At 42.8% G+C, this 18,596-nt stretch overlaps 2 protein-coding genes across 2 annotated transcripts; both read right to left on the bottom strand.

Annotated features, from left to right (window-relative positions):
• Nucleotides 1-442: 442 nt before the first annotated feature.
• Nucleotides 443-2,927, bottom strand: pet100 (PET100 cytochrome c oxidase chaperone). The gene is made up of 4 exons (XM_080524317.1): nt 2,865-2,927; nt 2,193-2,279; nt 1,076-1,108; nt 443-969 (listed from the first exon to the last, which is right to left on the bottom strand). The coding sequence occupies exons 1-4, from the start codon at nt 2,889-2,891 to the stop codon at nt 880-882; spliced, it is 237 nt and encodes a 78-aa protein (XP_080380443.1). The 5' UTR covers nt 2,892-2,927; the 3' UTR covers nt 443-879.
• Nucleotides 2,928-9,287: 6,360 nt separating this feature from the next.
• Nucleotides 9,288-12,765, bottom strand: LOC308150473 (adhesion G protein-coupled receptor E5-like; the record flags this gene model as incomplete). Its single annotated transcript, XM_080523300.1, has 7 exons — nt 9,288-9,508; nt 10,326-10,448; nt 10,943-11,096; nt 11,370-11,464; nt 11,736-11,858; nt 12,386-12,538; nt 12,756-12,765. The coding sequence occupies 7 exons, from the start codon at nt 12,763-12,765 to the stop codon at nt 9,288-9,290; spliced, it is 879 nt and encodes a 292-aa protein (XP_080379426.1).
• Nucleotides 12,766-18,596: the final 5,831 nt, after the last annotated feature.

The following is an 18,596-nucleotide window of genomic DNA, read 5'->3' as shown; positions in this document are numbered from 1 at the left end:
TGACTGAAATGTAAAATGTGTTAGTTATGACATCACCAAATGGGAGCAGAGTTCCCGAGAACCTTACCGTTAACATCGCACCAAGGATTTAGTTAATGAGAATTCTGTGTTTTTTCATGCAGTGCACACTATGACATTGATATTTATGTATTAAATTAATTGTATTTAAATGATCCTCCCATCTATCTTAGCAGAAATCAGTATCTCGAGGCACATGGCCAGTTCATTCCAGAGCAGGTCCAGAAGTTTCCTCATAACTGTACTCACTCATACTGTCTACCCACCGCAACCTGCTGTGCCACATACCTACACACAACTTGACTGACTAGCAAGTCACCTATGCAGACTTCTGATCCCAATCCTGATCACATCACAGTGGACCTTCCAAACATTCTTCTGTCAACTACACAAATAAAAAAAATCTCTAATTGATGAGCCAAGCAACATATTCACACTTTAATGAAAGACAGAGTTCAAACATGTTAATCTGTGTAGAAAATACATGTATTCTAAATCATAAAAAAATAAATACATTTCAAGTCATGATTCTGCCATCAACAAACTTTTGTGGGACAATCTAAAATAATAATTGTTTACATAGTCACAATTGCAGACCATCCACAGTAAACAGTTTGAGAACATTTCAGAAAAGTCTTACAGTGTGACTGCAACCATCAGAAGGGTTATCTTCCCCCAAATCAATGGGTTATCCCAACCATACACTCTCACTGTATAACCTACTCCATGACATCCAAAGCCCCAGAGATTCTATCCCAAATCTCAGGTCTGACAAAGCACATACTCCTGTGGACCAACAAGTAGGATTTCAAGCTCTGGATTATGCACTGGGGTCATCCTCCTTCCCTCTTTGCACCATCATCACTCCTCAGAGACCATGCCCATCTCTTTTAATATCCGCTGGTCCTTGCGATTTCGCATACGCTCTTTGAAGTCTTCCAACTCTTTCCTCTGTAACAGAGATCATTCAGTCATTACACTTGATAGTTTCGCCAGTGTTGGGGATAGAATTTATTATAGTTCAAAAACATATATTGACACACAAGATCACACTTACATGCATTTTCTCATCTGGTGGGAAGATCTCCCTCTGTATGTCAGAGGAGGTCACCATGAAAAAGAAGACACTTTTGTGTAATTGAACAGGTAATGATGCTGTATTGTCAAAAACCTCAACAGTTTTCCCCAGTAAATAGTACTGTCACCGTTCAGACTGTGTATGAGACATAAGCATGAGAATGAACGATAGTTACGGAGGTAGACTCTAGACTCCACTTCTATGAGTGGAGCGGAGCCCCATAGGGGAGCTCTCTCGCTACCTAAGGTAGCAATGACTGAAACTTTTTAGATGTCCACGCCCCCTGTGGGTGCTATAAATGCGGCGTCCTCGTTACTTCATTCTCCCAAAAATTTCAGCACGGGTTGATATGCTGAAGACTAGAAACGAAGAGGTTAGAAAGCTGGAGAACCCGCCGGCATTTCCTTAGATGAATCTACCACCCCCAAAAGCCCTTTGAGGGCTCCTTGCAGCTGCAAATCCATAACGGCAACCGACGAGCACGACCTGTGCTTTGTCTGCCTCGGCGTTGAACACGCCAAGGCAGCCCTGGTCGCCTCCCCCGGGTACCCGGCCTGCATCCGCCTCCCCATGTCGGACAGGCAGACGCGGGCAGCGTGGTTCAGGGAGACGGTAGACGAGAGACAGGTGGCAGCTTCCGAGCTCCCTGCTCTCGCTCCCCCATCACTTTGTGCCGACTTTCCAGGCCTCCTGGAAGCGGCAGCTGAAATGTTGGGGATCCCTCTTCCGGTTCCCTCCTCCCCAGCGCCTACTAGCCTTTGGGAAGGGGGAGCTTACCAGAAGAGGGCTAAACTGAGCCGGCCTCCCAATGCTGCCATGCCAGACCTTGACAGGTTTGTGGAGGGCGCATGGGAGGTTCCTACCCTTCACTAAGGTGGAGGGACTGACGGATGCCCTACAGAACGGCTCCCCACCCCTCGAGCCAGCCCTAGCGGCGTACCTCGTGCCTGAGGCTAGCGCCTGTGCCGCCTAGGGGGCGTGGACATCTAAAAAGTTTCAGTCATTGCTACCTTAGGTAACGGGGTAAACCAATAGGAGCAGAGCTCCCCTATGGGGTGGAGCTCCACAATATAGAACTGTAAGAATTGACACTGACCTTTCTCTTCACAATATATTCCTCAAAGTATTCAGCTTGATTGGAGATCCAGAACATTGTCACAGGAAAGGATAGATAAAGCATCATCTGCTCAGAAAATAGATAGCAACACACTCAGATGTAAAGCCACAGTCTGTAGTATTTTCAGTAAGAATAATGGAATACAGTGCTTCACTTGTAGAAGTATGACAGATAGTAAAACTGGAATGTCATTCACTGAACATGGGAAAATCATGTAAATAAAGTGTTATTTGCATGTGAAAATGTAAAAGAATGCATTTAGCTACTCGCATACTGCATTGTTTAGGCTACATGTTTTGAGGACACTCACTCCTTTGATGGCTTTGTACGCCATCAGCTAGCCTTAGTAATAGGTCATACATCTACAAATCAATCGATAATAATTATAGGATAAGCAACGGTTGTCAGGTATAGTTCTTGTTCAAATGGCACAAGTCCTCTCTAGCTTGAATCTTATGTTGACACAAAAGCGGCTGGGTTGCTTGATGACAACACTACACTAGCGCTATCTAGCCTAGCCAACGTTAACGTCCGTAGCTACAGCAGGCTTTTACAGTCAAGCAACTGATGACACCGACTGAAATATCAACATATGGTAAGTACTTTATCGGACATTCGTTGGAGATATATAACATGTAATATCACACTCACCCGAAACACCTCTATCTTTACTCCCATGTTTGCTCCAGCTCCAACTCCAACCTTGAACGTCCACGCTACTTCCGACGTGATCGAAAACGATGTCATTTCGTCATTTCCCAAACAGTCCAATCAGTGATGGGCTAGGCAGTGATGGGCAGGCCCAGAGTGGAGAGGGTCATGCGAAGCATCCGGTCTTTCGGTCTTTGGTCTGCAATGAATACCAAAGATTAGGCCTATAGAATGAAGAATAATAAGAGATAAGTTCTTCCTATCTATGTGTGTATTATACATACATGTATGAGTCAAATTCCAATATATGGTATTAATACGTATATGGGAATATATATGTATGTCTATGTGTAACACTTCATAAATACATGAGCCTTGACAGGTTTGAATTAATATGATCGTAAATCGATCTGATTTACTGATTTGATCTGTTAATAGTTTGTCCGATTTTGGATATCATACATCGAGTTCTGTTGAAGTTCTAGTTTATGAATTTTTGATTCAAAGTTTGACAGCGCCACAGATGAATCGTGTCACAGCATTTGGAATCCATTTATTACCGATCATGGAGGAGCTCAGAGGAATACATTATGTGTCAGGCCCGTCACGGGAAAACGGGAAAGTATTGTGTCCCTTGTTGTATGAATAGATCCGAGTCTAAAAAAACGATTAAACTGTCATTGTACGAGAAGGGTCCAGCTGCAGGCATCACGCGCATCACCCGGACGCTTGATGGACCATATTTGGTTGGAGCGCGTCATCACAGAAGTAACCGCGAGAAACCGCGAGATTTTGAAGGATCTTAAAAGCACGGCGAGATTTTAAAGGACATTTAACGAACAATAATTTGAACACGCAATTGATAAGAAGAAGAAGAAGAAGAAGAAGAAGAATTACAAATACAATGGCAAATGCAGCTCAGGTGAGAATTTCGAAATATTATTAATGAACATTGAAGAAGACTCCTCAATGTCTGTTTATAATATTTATTTAGACGAAGATGTCAACACCCTGTGGGTGAGAATACAGTGTATGAGTAAATACAATTACCATAACAAGACATACATAACAAGATATAAACAAACATGAACGATTACTGTTCACCAAAATCGGATAACAAGATACATATAACTAATAACAGACTTACGTATAACAGGCAAACACGTCCTAACGAGAGAGGAGAAACACCGTGTATCCTCGGACCACCTGGCATCCACAATGGCCGCCACAACTTCTCCTAACTCTAACCTCTTAACCCGATACTATCGCCCCCTAGCGGTCGGGAGTACACTCCACCCTGCAAACATGTTATAGTTTTCAGATGTGTATTTATTATTTAGGTTGTTGCATGTGTTACGCATTTGGCTGTTTCACACGTAGTTTTGTTCATCTGGCTGCTGGTTAGCAGTGATTGGGGACTGGGAGTGACACTGTTCCCCTTTGCTCTCTATTTAAGGCACCAGCAAACAGTAGGAGGGGAGAGTGGTTTGGGAACGAGGGTTACGACGAGGGAGTACAACGAGACAGAGAGCGACAACGAGACAGAGAGCGACAACAAGACGACCACCAGACGAAAACCTGCCGAGTACCAGAGGGACCTGCGACGTTGGAACGAGAGAACACCTGATACACGCCAGGCGCCGAGCTGTGGTCCCGAGCAGAGGGACGACTGGCCACCAACGGAGCTGTCCGTGTCTGACCACTGGGGGTTGTGATTCCAGAGGCCTGTTGGGAAACTTGGGAGGGTGCAGCCAGCGCCCTTCCCAAAGTTAAGTGACTTTTTGTTTGCTTACTTTGGAGGTTGAGGGCTAACCCTACTGTCTAGCATAGCTGAGAGCCAGTTGAAGGACTGTGGACTGTGTGGTTGCCTGTCACTCGTGCAACCTGCTGAGTCACTCTTTCCTGTCCTCAGCTAAGTGATTGGAGCCACGCTGGGTCAAGAGGATGTGCCGGACCTCCCCATAGGCGACGGGGTACAGTCTGGAGTTAACCCTGGGCGGAGCCCCGGTCAAGAGTTTATCGTACTATCCTATCCCATCGGACCCTGCTGTTTTTAAAGAGCCTTTTATACTGTTCCTGGTCTCTGACATCACTTATAAGATACACACCGGCTAGACCCCTACGGTCTAGTGGCACTTTTCCTGGAGGCGCTGTGTACAGGTTTTTCGCCCCTGCTTGCCTGCCATGCGCCGGGCTCCTTGGGCCTCTCCTCGGGGCCCCCGGCCGGCCTGCGTGCTTGGTCTGTTCTGCCGCTGGGGCACCTGACCCGGCTAGCCTCGTGCAGGGCTATGATAGTCTGAGCCTGGTGGCCTGGGCCGGGTGCGCCGGTGGTGGGGCGGGTCGGGCGTGTGGGGTCCCCCCGAGGGGCTTGTGGGGGGCCGCGGCTTTGCACTGGTGGGCAACCTGGTAAGTAGTCGCTCTACCACTAGAGGGCTGCAGGGGAATTTTCCTTGATGCACAGTGCACAGGTTTTTTACCCTTGCGTCCTTTTGACGAAGCTATCACTGGAACCTGGACACTGGACACAACACTGAACACTACACTACACTGGACACTGAACATCTGTCATTACGTGAAGCGCATTGAGTCGCATCTTGTGAGAAATGCGCTATACAAATTGTTGCAGCCATTATGTCTGTGCTGGATGTCAATTTTACTGTTGACCACTGGGTGGCGCGGGCATAGGAGTGCACAGGTATATAGGTGAGCTCACCGGTAGGCTACAGGTGTTACTGATTGAACTGGTGAGCACACAGTCTTTGAACGTGTTGCCACACGCGAAACCTTTTAGTGTATCATGTTTTTATAATAAAGTAAACAAATGATTGCAACGTACAGAAGTCGTCGGTGTTGGTATCACGAGTCAACTAAAGTTTACAGTTCAACAGTCGCGGTGACTAAGGAGGAAACAGTCACCACACCATATAAACAAGCACAGATCGCCACCAGCCTCGCCAATCATATAAATCATATAAACCGCTCATACCAGGCTTGCTGCATCCCCTAGCGACTCTCCCGGGCGGCCTTTAGCCAGTAGTTGTGTTTTTCCAGTCCAGTCTACGAAATCCCTTTAGGTCGCTGACAGTAATGTCCATATTCACAAAATCAAGCAAGTTATCCTTATTGATTATTATTATTTAGATCGTTTGAGCTAGCTGGCATAAGCTATTCTGCCGGGCGAGAGAAAGTAAGGTGAAATGTTAAGTGAACTTGAAAGTGATAAGAGCCAATCAGTAGCTCTTATCGGAATTAAAGACCTACTGATTGGCTATAAGCATGCTTACCATGGCCACATTAAACAGCGGGCTGAGGCATCGGAAAAAAATAAAAAAGACATTTTCACGCATTCGAATGTACGCGAGGGAAAGCAGAGAGAGGAGTGCTTATATGCAACGCAATGCAGAGTAGGAAGTGCTTACTCCTGCAGGTGGCGCTAAAAATGCAACGTCAAAATGAATGACTCCTGCTGCCCTGGGACCTAAAATACGACTCTTTTAATGAAAACAAACAAACGGTTACATGCACTTTTATTTTAATATTTTCACGGTCCTTTTTTATTTTTTCGTTGGGTAAGCACTGCTTACCTCTGCTTATATGGACGGCACGTCCCTGGTCTGGGGGTCAATGTTCCTCTTGTTAAGGGGCACAGTGGTAGGATAGTGATATGAAAAGAATATGCATGTGTGTGAATTCAATTAAACATCACATTAAATATGCTTGTAACAAACACAGACGTTAGAGATGACACAGCCTTACCTGGCAACAAGTTGTGATGAGTCCCAAGACTCTGCGGAAGGAAAGGAGACAAAACGACTGTTTAGGCAAGTGACCCAGGTCTGCACAGAAAGCAATTTAAACTACTTTTGTTCATTATCGTTGCCCACGGATGCTATTAGTGCACCTGTATCGGGGGGATACACACCCGTGGACTATTACAACCTTAGTGGCACTAATTTAACACTAACACTCTATAGGGCCGGTTTCACAGACAAGGCTTAAGCCTAATCCTAGACTAAAAAACATCTTCAATGGAGATTTTACATTGAAAGTGTGATTTAGTCCAGGACTAGGCTTAAGCCTTGTCTCTGAAACCGGCCCAGTATGGACTAAATTGGATTTAAATGGTGGACACTGACTAAATAACTGAGGGGGAGGGGACAGGTATCAAAGATGGAACAATTACAACATTTAATATATACAGATAACATACACAAATGCACATACATATAACATTGAAATATATCTAGCCTATCTAATGGTACCCAGTAGCCCGGGTTGTAGCACGTGTGGTGATGGTGATGGATGGAGGGAGAGGTGGAAAGTTCAGTGGAAACTCCGTAGAGGTAGCTAGTAGACAGATGGATCGTCTTCTGAATATCCCGACTCAGGACTGGACGGGCACGTCAGACTCACGATGACTTGGAGCGGAGATGGCTAGCGTCGTTCGCTAGCCGCATCCCACGGTCCTAGTTCGTTGTTCACTTCAACTATCCACACAACAGCAACCTTTAACTTCGGTTTACTAGAGGTTTATGATTTAGCTTATATGTAGGGGATACATTTCTCTATCCTAGCCACTCACGAGTCTCGAAAGGCAACCTTCTTCTCCGTTACGAAACACCAACTGACTCGCACCATCAGGAGCACCAAACATTTCCTCGCGAGAACATTCTAAGGTGCGTTCACCAAAACTCGCACAATTATCCAGCAACACAAAAACGGCAACGTCTCACAACAGAACACACACATCATTCAAACGAGTGGCATTAATAGAAAATAACAAACTTGGGAACCTGAAGGGGTGGGAGTGGGGTGAACTACTACTAATAAATATAACTGACTCCTATTTTAACTAATTCGAATTCTTACTCTGGGCCTTCAGAACAGCCGCCCCCTAATTAGTGGGCTAATTAGTTAACTTAAACAAGAAGGCACAGAGTCATGTCACGTCAGGTGGTTGAGTCGATTACTGTCCATAGTCGATCTCTGACTAGGTTGGGGGTATAGATGTGGAGGGGTCGGGTCGATCGTCATCCTGGGAGTCTGGGAAAGCAGGGAGCTCGATCAATTTCGCTACAGGTCTGGTGTAGGTCCGCCCTTGGACTATGACTTCAGCAGCCCTGACCTTCCCGTCCGATCCCTCAATGACTTTGCTCACTCGACCCGCTGGCCACATGGCTCGGGGCAGCGACTGGTCCACAACCATTACGACTGTCCCTACTGTCAGGTTGTCTCTTTCCTTGACCCATTTCTGGCGGGCTTGAAGGGATGGTAGGTAGTACAAGAGAAAGTGGGACCAGAATTGATCGGCCAGCACCTGGCTATGTCTCCACATCCTCCTCCCACGCATCTCATCTTGCCGGTACACAGCCTGGGGTAGGGCAGGGTCCAGCCGCCCCATAAGGAGGTAGTTCGGTGTAATGGGGTCGACATCAGCTACGTCCGTGGATACGTAGCCGAGCGGCTTAGAGTTCAGTACCCAGTGGCGGACTGGCCACCGGGCAAGCCTGGCAAATGCCAGGAGGGCCGCGAGACTCTGGGCCGCTCAGAATGTATTATATAAAATATATATATATATTTGTAATTTTGTCTTTGGTGATTTTCATTGAAAATAACTTATTTCAGCAGACCGCGGCCCAAAACATTTTATATCGGCCGGGCCATCCACGCAGTTCTGCATCGCGGATGCCCAGGGCCCTAAACCAATAGGAGCAGAGCTCCCCTATGGGGCGGAGCTCCACGATGTAGAACTGGAGTATGTAAACCAATAGGAGCAGAGCTTTAGGTAGCAGGGTAAACCAATAGGAGCAGAGCTTTAGGTAGCAGGGTAAACCAATAGGAGCAGAGCTCCCCTATGGGGCGGAGCTCCACGATGTAGAACTGGAGTATATCTCCATAACTATCGTAGTCAGTTCTATATCGCCAGTGGACACGCACCTCATGTCATCATTCCGTTTATAACAGCAGTTAACGTTACACTGCTTTCATTTTCAGAATGGGGGAATTTGATGAGAGCGATGCAGTTAATGTGCAACAACTGGATGCAGGGAGCAAGTGTAGTTGGAAGTAGGAATGCACCGAAATTCGCATGTATTGGGCCGAAAATAGCACAAAAAAGTACATTCGGTGTGAAAAGGCTATTGAAAGAGATATTGACTGATGACTGCCTACTGATAATACATATAATTACAGCAAACATGTCGGTAGTTTGGCATCTGTCCTCTGACTTTTTATGTTAACAATCCGTGTTGCGTGTTGCGTTTGGAAATAGGGCTGTTGTGTCGCAAATGCCAGGGCTGTTTTTTGATCCCAGTCCGCCCCTGTCAGTACCCCTTCTATCTCTGCGAGGACGGTGGCCAGAACCTCATCTCCTACGGTCTGGGCTCCCAGGACTGTGTACAGGGCTGCCTTGATAGACCGCACCTACCTCTCCCAAGCCCCTCCGAAGTGGGGGGCGTTAGGGGGGTTGAATTGGAAGGTCACTTGTGATGGAGCAAGGCGGGTCCTGAGCTCTTTGCTCATCTCTTTGAAGCTCTCCCTCAGCTCTGTATCTCTTCCGCGGAAGTTAGTTCCTTGGTCAGACAACAGAACCGAGGGGGTCCCTCTCCTGGCCTGGAACCTCCGGAACGACATGAGGAAGGAATCTGTACTCATGGATTGGAGGAGGTCTATATGTACAGCTCGGGTAGTCATACATTTGTAAACGATTCCCCATTTGAGTCATGCTGCAAAGAATACCTCTGTGTCATTGGCTGCTATAGGCATAAAAGGAGAGAAAATCATGGTGTGGCCCCCATTTTCCCCTGACCTCAAACCTATTGAGAACCTTTGGAGCATCCTCAAGCAAAATATATATGAGGGTGGGAGGCAGTTCACATCAAAACAGCAGCTCTGGGAGGCTATTCTGGCATCCTGCAAAGAAATTCAAGCAGAAACTGTCCAAAAACTCACAAGTTCAATGGATGCAAGAATTGTGAAGGTGATATCAAAGAAGGGGTCCTATGTTAACATGTAACTTGACCTGTTAAGATGTTTTTGTTTGAAATAGCTTTTGATTTCAGTAAATATGACCTCCTAATATGACCTCCTAACCCTAAATTCATCAAATTACCATTTTTAGTTCTTTACAACCTATAAAATGTTTTGAAACTCTGTTGTGCATAATCATTTGGAACAGTGCATTTTGAGTTTTTTATTTAAAAAACAAAATACTGTTATCATTGGGAGGTTTGTTCAATAAAATTTGAATTATACTCTAACGGTTGATGACTTGAAAATTATACTGATTGTCATTTGCATCGACTATTTACGAAAATCTGAGAAAAATATAATTTGCATAATAATTTGGAACGAGGTGTATATATTTATATTTTAAAAAGAAGTATTGTAAAAGCTAATAATCCATAGTATGAACATGTTTCTGATGATTGTGGTGGTGATGATGATGAGGATGATGATGACCTGGGTAGGAGGAGGGTTCCCCTGCAGCCATCTCCCAGTGGCTGTCCAGCTGGGCGTAGTCGGAGGACAAGGTGAGGGGTCCCACGGGTGGCATTGCATTTCTCTGCACCAACAGTTCCACCTCTGTGAGGAAACATCGTTTTTTTTTTTTTTAAGAAACAGGCCTAAATGGGGCCTACATTAGTCATTCCACCACATTAGCCAACATGTACAGTAGTTGTACAGACAGTAATGAATGAATGAATGGACTTTATTGTCATTGCTACAGTACAGGTACCAAACAACGAAATTTAGGAGGGGTGGCTCCCCTGGTGTTAGGAAAGAAAAAAAAAAACTTTTAAAAAAATCACAAGAAGGGAAGGAGCTGGTTTACATAAATAAAGGCTATGTACACAATCCACTGTACTATACTGTAATACAGACTTTGTCAGGTATTGAAATATTATACAAATTCTGTTATACAACTGACCTCTTCAAATAATTACCAGTAGGCTACTGCTAGTCTTCCGTATGGGAACTGTATAAGTCTAAACAAAAATTACTGAGTATATACATTTTGTGGTGAACAGGAAAGTATTGCAGTTGTATAAATACTGTCGTTTTGGATGTTTTCTTACCCGTGTGATTGTAGGACCACCTGAATTGTGGGTTTTGCAGCAGGGGTGCTATCATCCTCAGTGCGTGCTCAACAAGGACCAGCAGGGCGGTCACTTTCCTGTTATCGTTCAGAGGCCCGCCTGACAGGAGCCTATCTATCATAGAGAACACTCTCTACAACCACAGAGAGAGGAGAGGAGGGGGCAAGAGGAAGAAGTCAGAGCCAGAGACTCACACATTTTGGCATACACAGACCACAACCTTATATTTAGGCCTCTATTTCAGCATGCTGTGCTAACATTCACCAAGCAGTGTTAATCTTTTAACACTTTTTTTTAACATGTCTTTTCAGTTCATGTATCATGGGTGTAGGCTGAGTTTAAGTGGGTATGTCAAGTGGTATGTCAATCTAGACAAAGGGATGTTGATGTTGATGAGGAGCCATACCTCTAGCAAGGCCTCTCCATCCACTCCTCTTGGTTCCTCACTCTCACTCAGCTCCAGACAAATGTTGCTCAGCTGGGTCAGAACATTCTGTACATCTGGGAGGGCCTAAGAATGAGGGACGATGAAAGAGAGAGAGTGGGAGGATAAATTAGGTTTTTTTTTTTGGTTTGGTTAAAGAAATATGTGATTTACACCTCATAGAACCTACCTTCACAAGCTTGCTTTCACTGGTGAATGTGTTACAGTTAAACTCTATGGAAACATGAAAGATCTGTGATTAAAGCATGTTAACAGTGAGATCTGCTGATACATTGAAAAAAATCCACACAATCCACTTATTTTTTCAGATGAAATGTAGAAACTCACCTGCGCATTTGGACTGCCTGTTGCCATAGTTAGTGAATCCTGCATGGCACGCACAGCGATGGCCACCGTCTTCACTATGGCAGGTTCCATTTCCACAGATAGACTTATCAATCACACAAACATCTAACGGAATGACAGTAATTAATATCTGATGATCTGCCATTGCTCATATCTTCAAGTGCTCCTCTGATATGCCCCCACTTTTCTAAATCTAAATCTACTTCAGATAGCACTCTGGATGTACACTCATTGTTCATTTTGTACAATTGTAGTACAATCCCACTAATGCTACTGTAACCCACTGATCTGGCATTGCACTTACTTTCACATGGCCCTTCATTCTTTGTGAAATTAGTTTTGCCAGTCTTTGTTCCAAATCCAGAGTCACAAACACAGTGGTAATTGCCGGGGGTGTTGGTGCACTTAGCATTCTGTCCGCATATTGTTTTGTCAAGTTTACACTCATTTATGTCTACATGTGGGTAAAGAGAAGACAGTTAGGTAACACTCAATCATTTTATGCTACAACCTTTCAGATTATCTGGATAATATAAATATACAGTAGGCTGCTATAAGATGATTTATGCTCTCTGGATCGTACACTCATTGCTAATTATAACAGTGTTTTCTTGTTTTCTTTGGCATCTTACCTTCACATGTGACTCCTGGACCATAATGAAAAGTCTCCACTCTGGTACTGGTTAAAAACCCTTCATTACAGGTGCAAGTGTAGTTTCCGTCTGTATTATGACACAGGGCATTGGGACCGCAGATATCCTTCTCTTCAAGGCATTCATTGATGTCTTGAGGGTAAGAAAGAGGACTGGTCAGTCTACTCTGTTGAGTATTGCAATCATATTATTGCAATAATGAGAGGTATGGGTTAGATTGAAGTGTGTAATTGAAGTCTCTGTCCAGTACTAATTGACTCAAATTCTTTTAGTAACTAAAATGGAGGGATGCTTACCTTTACATTTCTCACTTGAGGTAGCAGTAAAATGTATGTTCTGTGATTGTGACCTGAACCCATTGTCACACTGGCAGTAGTAGCTGCCATCTGTGTTGAAGCAGGTTGCACCCTCGCCACAGATTGGCTTAACCTCATCTTCATATTCAGAATCTTTCTCAATATAACATTCATCATCATCTGGGGCCAGAAACAAAGAAACAGGAACAGCATGAAGAAAGGTTGAGCTAGTGAACAGCCATATGATTCACAACTTCCTTTTGTCACCATGAAGAATAAAGGATATAAGAGGTATTCATACCCTGGCAATGCTGTGAAGTGCTGCTACTTAAAAAGTATCCATCGGGACAGTCTAACATCAGCACATGTTCCATCAGCAGGCTGAGGTGAAGAGCTGCAAAGGAAGCAGAGGACTGTCACTTTTCTCTCCAATGATTGGTCCGTTAGCAGACTGAGCATGTCCACTGTTGGCAATAACATCACTGAGGTAAATTTGTTGGTAGAAGAAAGCTTTGACTATGAAAGTCCCCATAATGTTATCATGTATTCACGTTATCATCTGGAGAGATTTCAAACAAAAGCACCTAGCAATAATAGTTTTAGCACATTAACTTCATCTTAACAAGGCCTTAACAAGTACGTTTGTAATGCTGTCTGCGTAAGGTGTGTGTCCCATTTGGATTTCCTTAGATTGTTCCAACAGCAACTGTGCTAACAGGATTTACCCATTAAAACCCCTGAACTTCACACGAGTGTCAGGAGGTGACCACTTCCCTTTTCTCCAGGAAGCCATCAGCTGGCATGGCACTGTGGATGATGACTTTGTCATCTGGCAGTATGAGTGAAGAATCACTCCACTGTGGTTGAAGTAATGAGTTGATAGGAATGCCAGAAGCATGATCATAGAAAGAGACTCTTTGTTTATGTTCTAAGCTCCCGATGCTCTTTAATTCATAGTAATTGGTTATGAAAAAGGTGTTTGAATAAGGAATAACCAGTGTACAGGGTGCCATGGTCAAATTACCATTGACTGTGAACATGATAACGTGTCGGGTAAGTCTTAAGAGCAAGATAGTAGGAGGTAGATTTGGAGGTGAAAAATAACGGTGGTAATTTCTTGCAAAAAAGTGAATTTAAAAAAATTGAGCCAGCAAAATATAAAAAAGCAAAAAAGCAAGTTTAACTGTGAACAGGTTGGGGTCTACCAGGCTCTGACCATTCTGCCCATGCACTTACTACCATAACCCAAGCTAAACTAAGAAACACACCTTCAGACAGTTATAAGTAGGCAACTCCCCATGGCCACACCTGTGATCAATGCCCTAGGACAGGGGTCTTCAACCTTTTTCAACCCAAGGACCCTTTGGACGAGAGACAAACAGAACAGGGACCCCCCACATGTAATATATATTTTTAAATGTCTCACATTTTAAAGCCTATAATAACTTTTATATTTACTTCATTCACCTTTTCTTTCACCGTATTAACCTATTTATATACTGGGTTATTAGCCTATATGTGTTTATGATTGATAAAACGTTCATGCATAATTATGATTGGTTATTATTATTATTGTTGTTGTTGTTGTTGTTGTTGTTGATGAGGCTTATATTTTCTATTATTATTATTTTTCAACAATGAAACTTTTAGCTTCAGGAAGCCAGGTATGCCTACCTCAGTGAGATGACTGGCCCTGGTTGGTGGTACACAGCTTGTCTATTCTGGGGGAGATGGAGGTTGTCAGGCAGAGCATCATGTCATCCTCAGACTGCTGTCTGGAACGGTATTTGCTCTTCAGGTAGGTGAGGGAGGAGAATCCACTTTCACAAAGATAAGTTGTTGCAAAAGGCAAGAGGCTCTATGCTAGTTATTAATTAACGTTAATTTCGCAATGAAGACCGAACTGCAGCGTTTTAGCCAACACCTAGCTTGCTAGACAGTTTTTTTTTTTTTTTTTTTTTTTATCAGCTGACGTTATGTGAGACTCTAGAATCATGGGCATCATTTATTTTGTAAATAGTTTTTGTCAAAAGTTGCTTATTATTCCCTATTAATGCTCGTACTTTACTCAATATCATTTTTGTTATATTTTTTAATTCTCACTGATTATTTTGGTGAAAAATGTCAATTATGATGACAACAATTGGCGGACCCCCTGCAGTACCTCTGCGGACCCCCTAGGGGTCGCGGACCCCCGGTTGAAGACCACTGCCCTAGGAGAACAAGTCTGATTAATCCAATGTAACACACTACATCTCTAGGGCAAACAATATATTTGCTTAAGCAGCACCAATAAATACCGCCTCAATAATAATACATAATTTCTCAATTAAATAGGCAATACAACTTAATGGAGTGCACACTCTGAGCCTGCCTATAACGCACTAGTGCGCTCTGGTACGTGAGTCAAGGGGAGAACAGCGGACACCAAACCGAACACACAGAATTAAATATATAAAACTTTGTCTCATGTAGGGAGTACTTATGAGCTCCTACCTTTCAGTACATTTATAATACAGTGCCTTAGCAAAGTTTTGAGACCCCTTCACTTTTTCCACATTTTGTCGTGTTTTAGACTCAATTTAAAATGTATTGAATTAAAAGAATCTTCCTTAATCCACACACAATACCCCAGAATAACAAAGCAAAAACACGGTTTTAGAAATGTCATAAATGTATTCAAATTGAAATACAGAAATACCTCAAGTATTCAGACCCTTTGCTGTGAAATTGAATTAGCAAAATTGCTAAAATGTCATCAACAAATCACTTAATAAGTTGAATTGAGTGCATCTTAATGCAAAGATAATAGTTCATGTAATTCGGAGGAAAGAGTCAATCTAACCAAAACTGTTCTCCCTCCAAAACCTCTCCTCTATCATCTTCCACTCCATCGTTTTGACTGACTCTTACTTTCCAGCTGCCACTATGCCTCACATAACTACTAAGGATTCTTCACGTAACTACTTTACAAGAGTATGATGGTTAAAGTAATAGCTCTACGTTCAGATGCCTCCTAAAGCACATTGACCAGTCTAGATTATGTCCTCCTAGCAGACCGCCGACCACATAATCACCATCTGCCCCTTATATAGACCACCCTCAGAAGCCAGCATGGCTACGCGACACAGAGTTGGACCTCTGACGTTACACGAAAGAAGAAGAAAGCAATTTAAACTACTTTTGTTCATTATCGTTGCCCACGGATGCTATTAGCTACCTTTTCCCTTCGTGTTCATGATGGTCCTATTCTAGCTGGTCGTTGGCTAGATAGTTCACCGTCCACGATGAGAGTAAACAGGTAAACGGGTGTGATAAACAGGTAAATGTATAAACAGATACATGTTTAAATGTTTAAATGTATAAACAGGTAAATGTATAAACAGAGGTATGGTAAACAGGTAACGGGTATGATAAGTCTGTGTATCTCGAAATTGTGATGTATACACTTTCAGATTCAGATTCAGATTCAATAAACTTGACAATAAATACTCAAGTTACAACCGTTGTCTGAGTAGTACATGTTATACAGGTGAGGTTCATAGTAGTGATGGCGAGATGAAGCTTCATGAACTGTTGAAGCTTTCCATCCAATTGTGTCACACATAGGCCGAAGCTTCGTGTTGCTTTATTTGCTCTACTGCGCCATCAAGTGGACAATAAATGTCTAGCAGGCAGAGTGATAATGACACCGTGGCTTTGGTGTGTGAAGCTTTGAATTGAATACATGTGCTTGTGTTACTAGGAACAACAACATTTTATTCATTTATTCATTTTTATTTCAAAATAACAACTTCTCCACAGTGCTGGGCTTCAGGCGGTTTCTTTTTTTGAGACGATTTCACCTGCTTTTGAAAAGATCCTTTCACAGGGCACAGATGAAGCTGGGGTACATAGAAATTCTCAGAATCCCGGGAAAAACGGGAGTGTTGACAGGTTTGGACTGAACACCGGCCCAGACCGGCCCACCGGGAAAACTCCAGAGCAGGACAGTGCACATTAATGAACAGTATAAATATAAATATGCCGGATTTAGCTGTGAGCTCATTTGCATCCATAGTCCTCATGACATAAAATCGTACAATAGATTTTTAAAATAAAAATAAAAAAAATAATGGACAACAATACAACAGAATACAATAAAAGTGCACAGGTTAAAATAAAGTGCACAGGTTAAAAGTGCAAAATAAGACAGAAAATAAGGTAGTGCAATGGTACTGAGGGAAAGGTAGCTGGAGAGTCTGTAGTGCAACAAGGGGATGCCCAGAGTAGATTGCTTCCATAAAGTCAGCTATCATCTCATACTGGCAGCTTGAGAGCTGATTTGGCTTATTCCTGGTTTACACACACCGTGGGAGAGAGAGACTGAGCTGCTCCACGGGGCATGAGTTGGCCATTATGAGAAGAAATCGAAGTGAAAATGAAGTCATCCAAATGCAAGATGAAGGACATTATCATCCCTACACGCCTGTGTTTTTTTTTAAAAACACAATTCTCATTCCTCTCCCTCCTGCTATTTTTCACCTCTCTCTTAACCTTTCAGGTTTTCTTAAATTTTCGACAATATCGCAAGCTAGCATAGACTAGCACCTCTCTGCAAAATAGTCCTACCTAGTTGGAAAAGATTAAACAAATAACAACAAACAACCATTCTATAGACATTGTGGGGGAGGTTTCTTGGAATGTAACATCCACTGAAATAGTGAGGACATTCTCCCAATCAGGGCCGGCCCAAGGCATAAACAGACTAAGTGGTCGCTTAGGGCCACAACCACTAGAGGGGGCCACACTTAAAAGAAGAAGAAAAATGAATATTTTGCACTCATATTGATTGTTCATTGATATTTATTTGTCAAAATATGTTTTCTTTTTATTGGTGTTCATTTTTCACTGTCTTATAGACCTTGTTATGTCTAAGTTTGTTGCTTTTATAGGTTAAAATGTTGACTTTTATAGTTATTTAATTCAAATGTTATGTATGTTCATCTAGCCCCCCCACCCCGGTCGATTAAACACCCATCAATCGAGAACTCCAACCCCTCGAAAACTCTGTTCTCTTCAGAGAACAGAACGTTACTTTTAAAGCCCCTTATGTTTTGTTCATTATTTCATTAATACGTTCATTATTAAGGTGAACATCCATAAAGACCTTGCTTCCAGGTCCCATGGGTAAAGGTAGGATATCAAATAAACCAGAATGAGGACCCCTAGTAGGTTCATTAATAAAATGAATAAAGGGATATACTTCCTGCTCTGACTTTTGTTATGGAGTTTATGTTCTGTTGTTCTCTGCTCTTCTGCTCCTAATTCCACAGGGACCTTGGAAACTAATGGAAGTATGCAGACCCTTCCAAACCCTTCCAGACCCTTCCAGGCAGAGGAAATTGCCAATTGAATCGCATGCAGGAGACAGTGACAGAGAAAGGTAACTTAAATGGCATTATCACCAATAAAACCAATTAAATTAATATATTACGACAATTAACCCGTAAAGACCCCTGACACTGAATGCTTACTCTTTATTACATTAAACAGTCCATGACAAATGTTGAATTTACCCATTTTAATATATTTTTAAATAATGTCCTAAAATGTGCAATTCTTTCATGGGTCATCAAACTATTTCTAAAGATTACATTTTGTTTACAGATTGATATGAAAGAAAAATGATTTTGAGAGCAATGACGGAGGTATTTGCCAACATATGACATGTTTCTGCTAGGAGTAGTTCATTAGTGTCTAATAGATAGACCATTATAGACTAGATTACATGGACACTAGATTATCAAGAGTATCTACATTGTAGATGATCTATTTGGACACAGGCAAGAGATCTGTACTGTAGTACAATAGAAGCAAAAGATGCCAGGTCCACAAAATACTCATATCTGTTC

Source organism: Nansenia antarctica (genome assembly GCF_963989245.1).
Source record: "Nansenia antarctica genome assembly, chromosome: 2".
NCBI classification, from domain to species: Eukaryota; Metazoa; Chordata; class Actinopteri; order Argentiniformes; family Microstomatidae; genus Nansenia; species Nansenia antarctica.
The sequence above is the reverse complement of the archived record's forward strand: the minus strand, read 5'-3'. Positions and strand labels throughout refer to the sequence as shown.

Bases quoted from the DNA above. Each gene is read 5' to 3' on its own strand.
- pet100 (XM_080524317.1), bottom strand. From the start codon at position 2,891: ATGGGAGTAAAGATAGAGGTGTTTCGG. The intron at 2,280-2,864 runs GTGAGTGTGATA...TTTTCTGAGCAG, and splicing joins TAAAGATAGAGGTGTTTCGG to ATGATGCTTTATCTATCCTT. The intron at 970-1,075 runs GTAAGTGTGATC...TCTCTGTTACAG, and splicing joins CACCAGATGAGAAAATGCAT to AGGAAAGAGTTGGAAGACTT.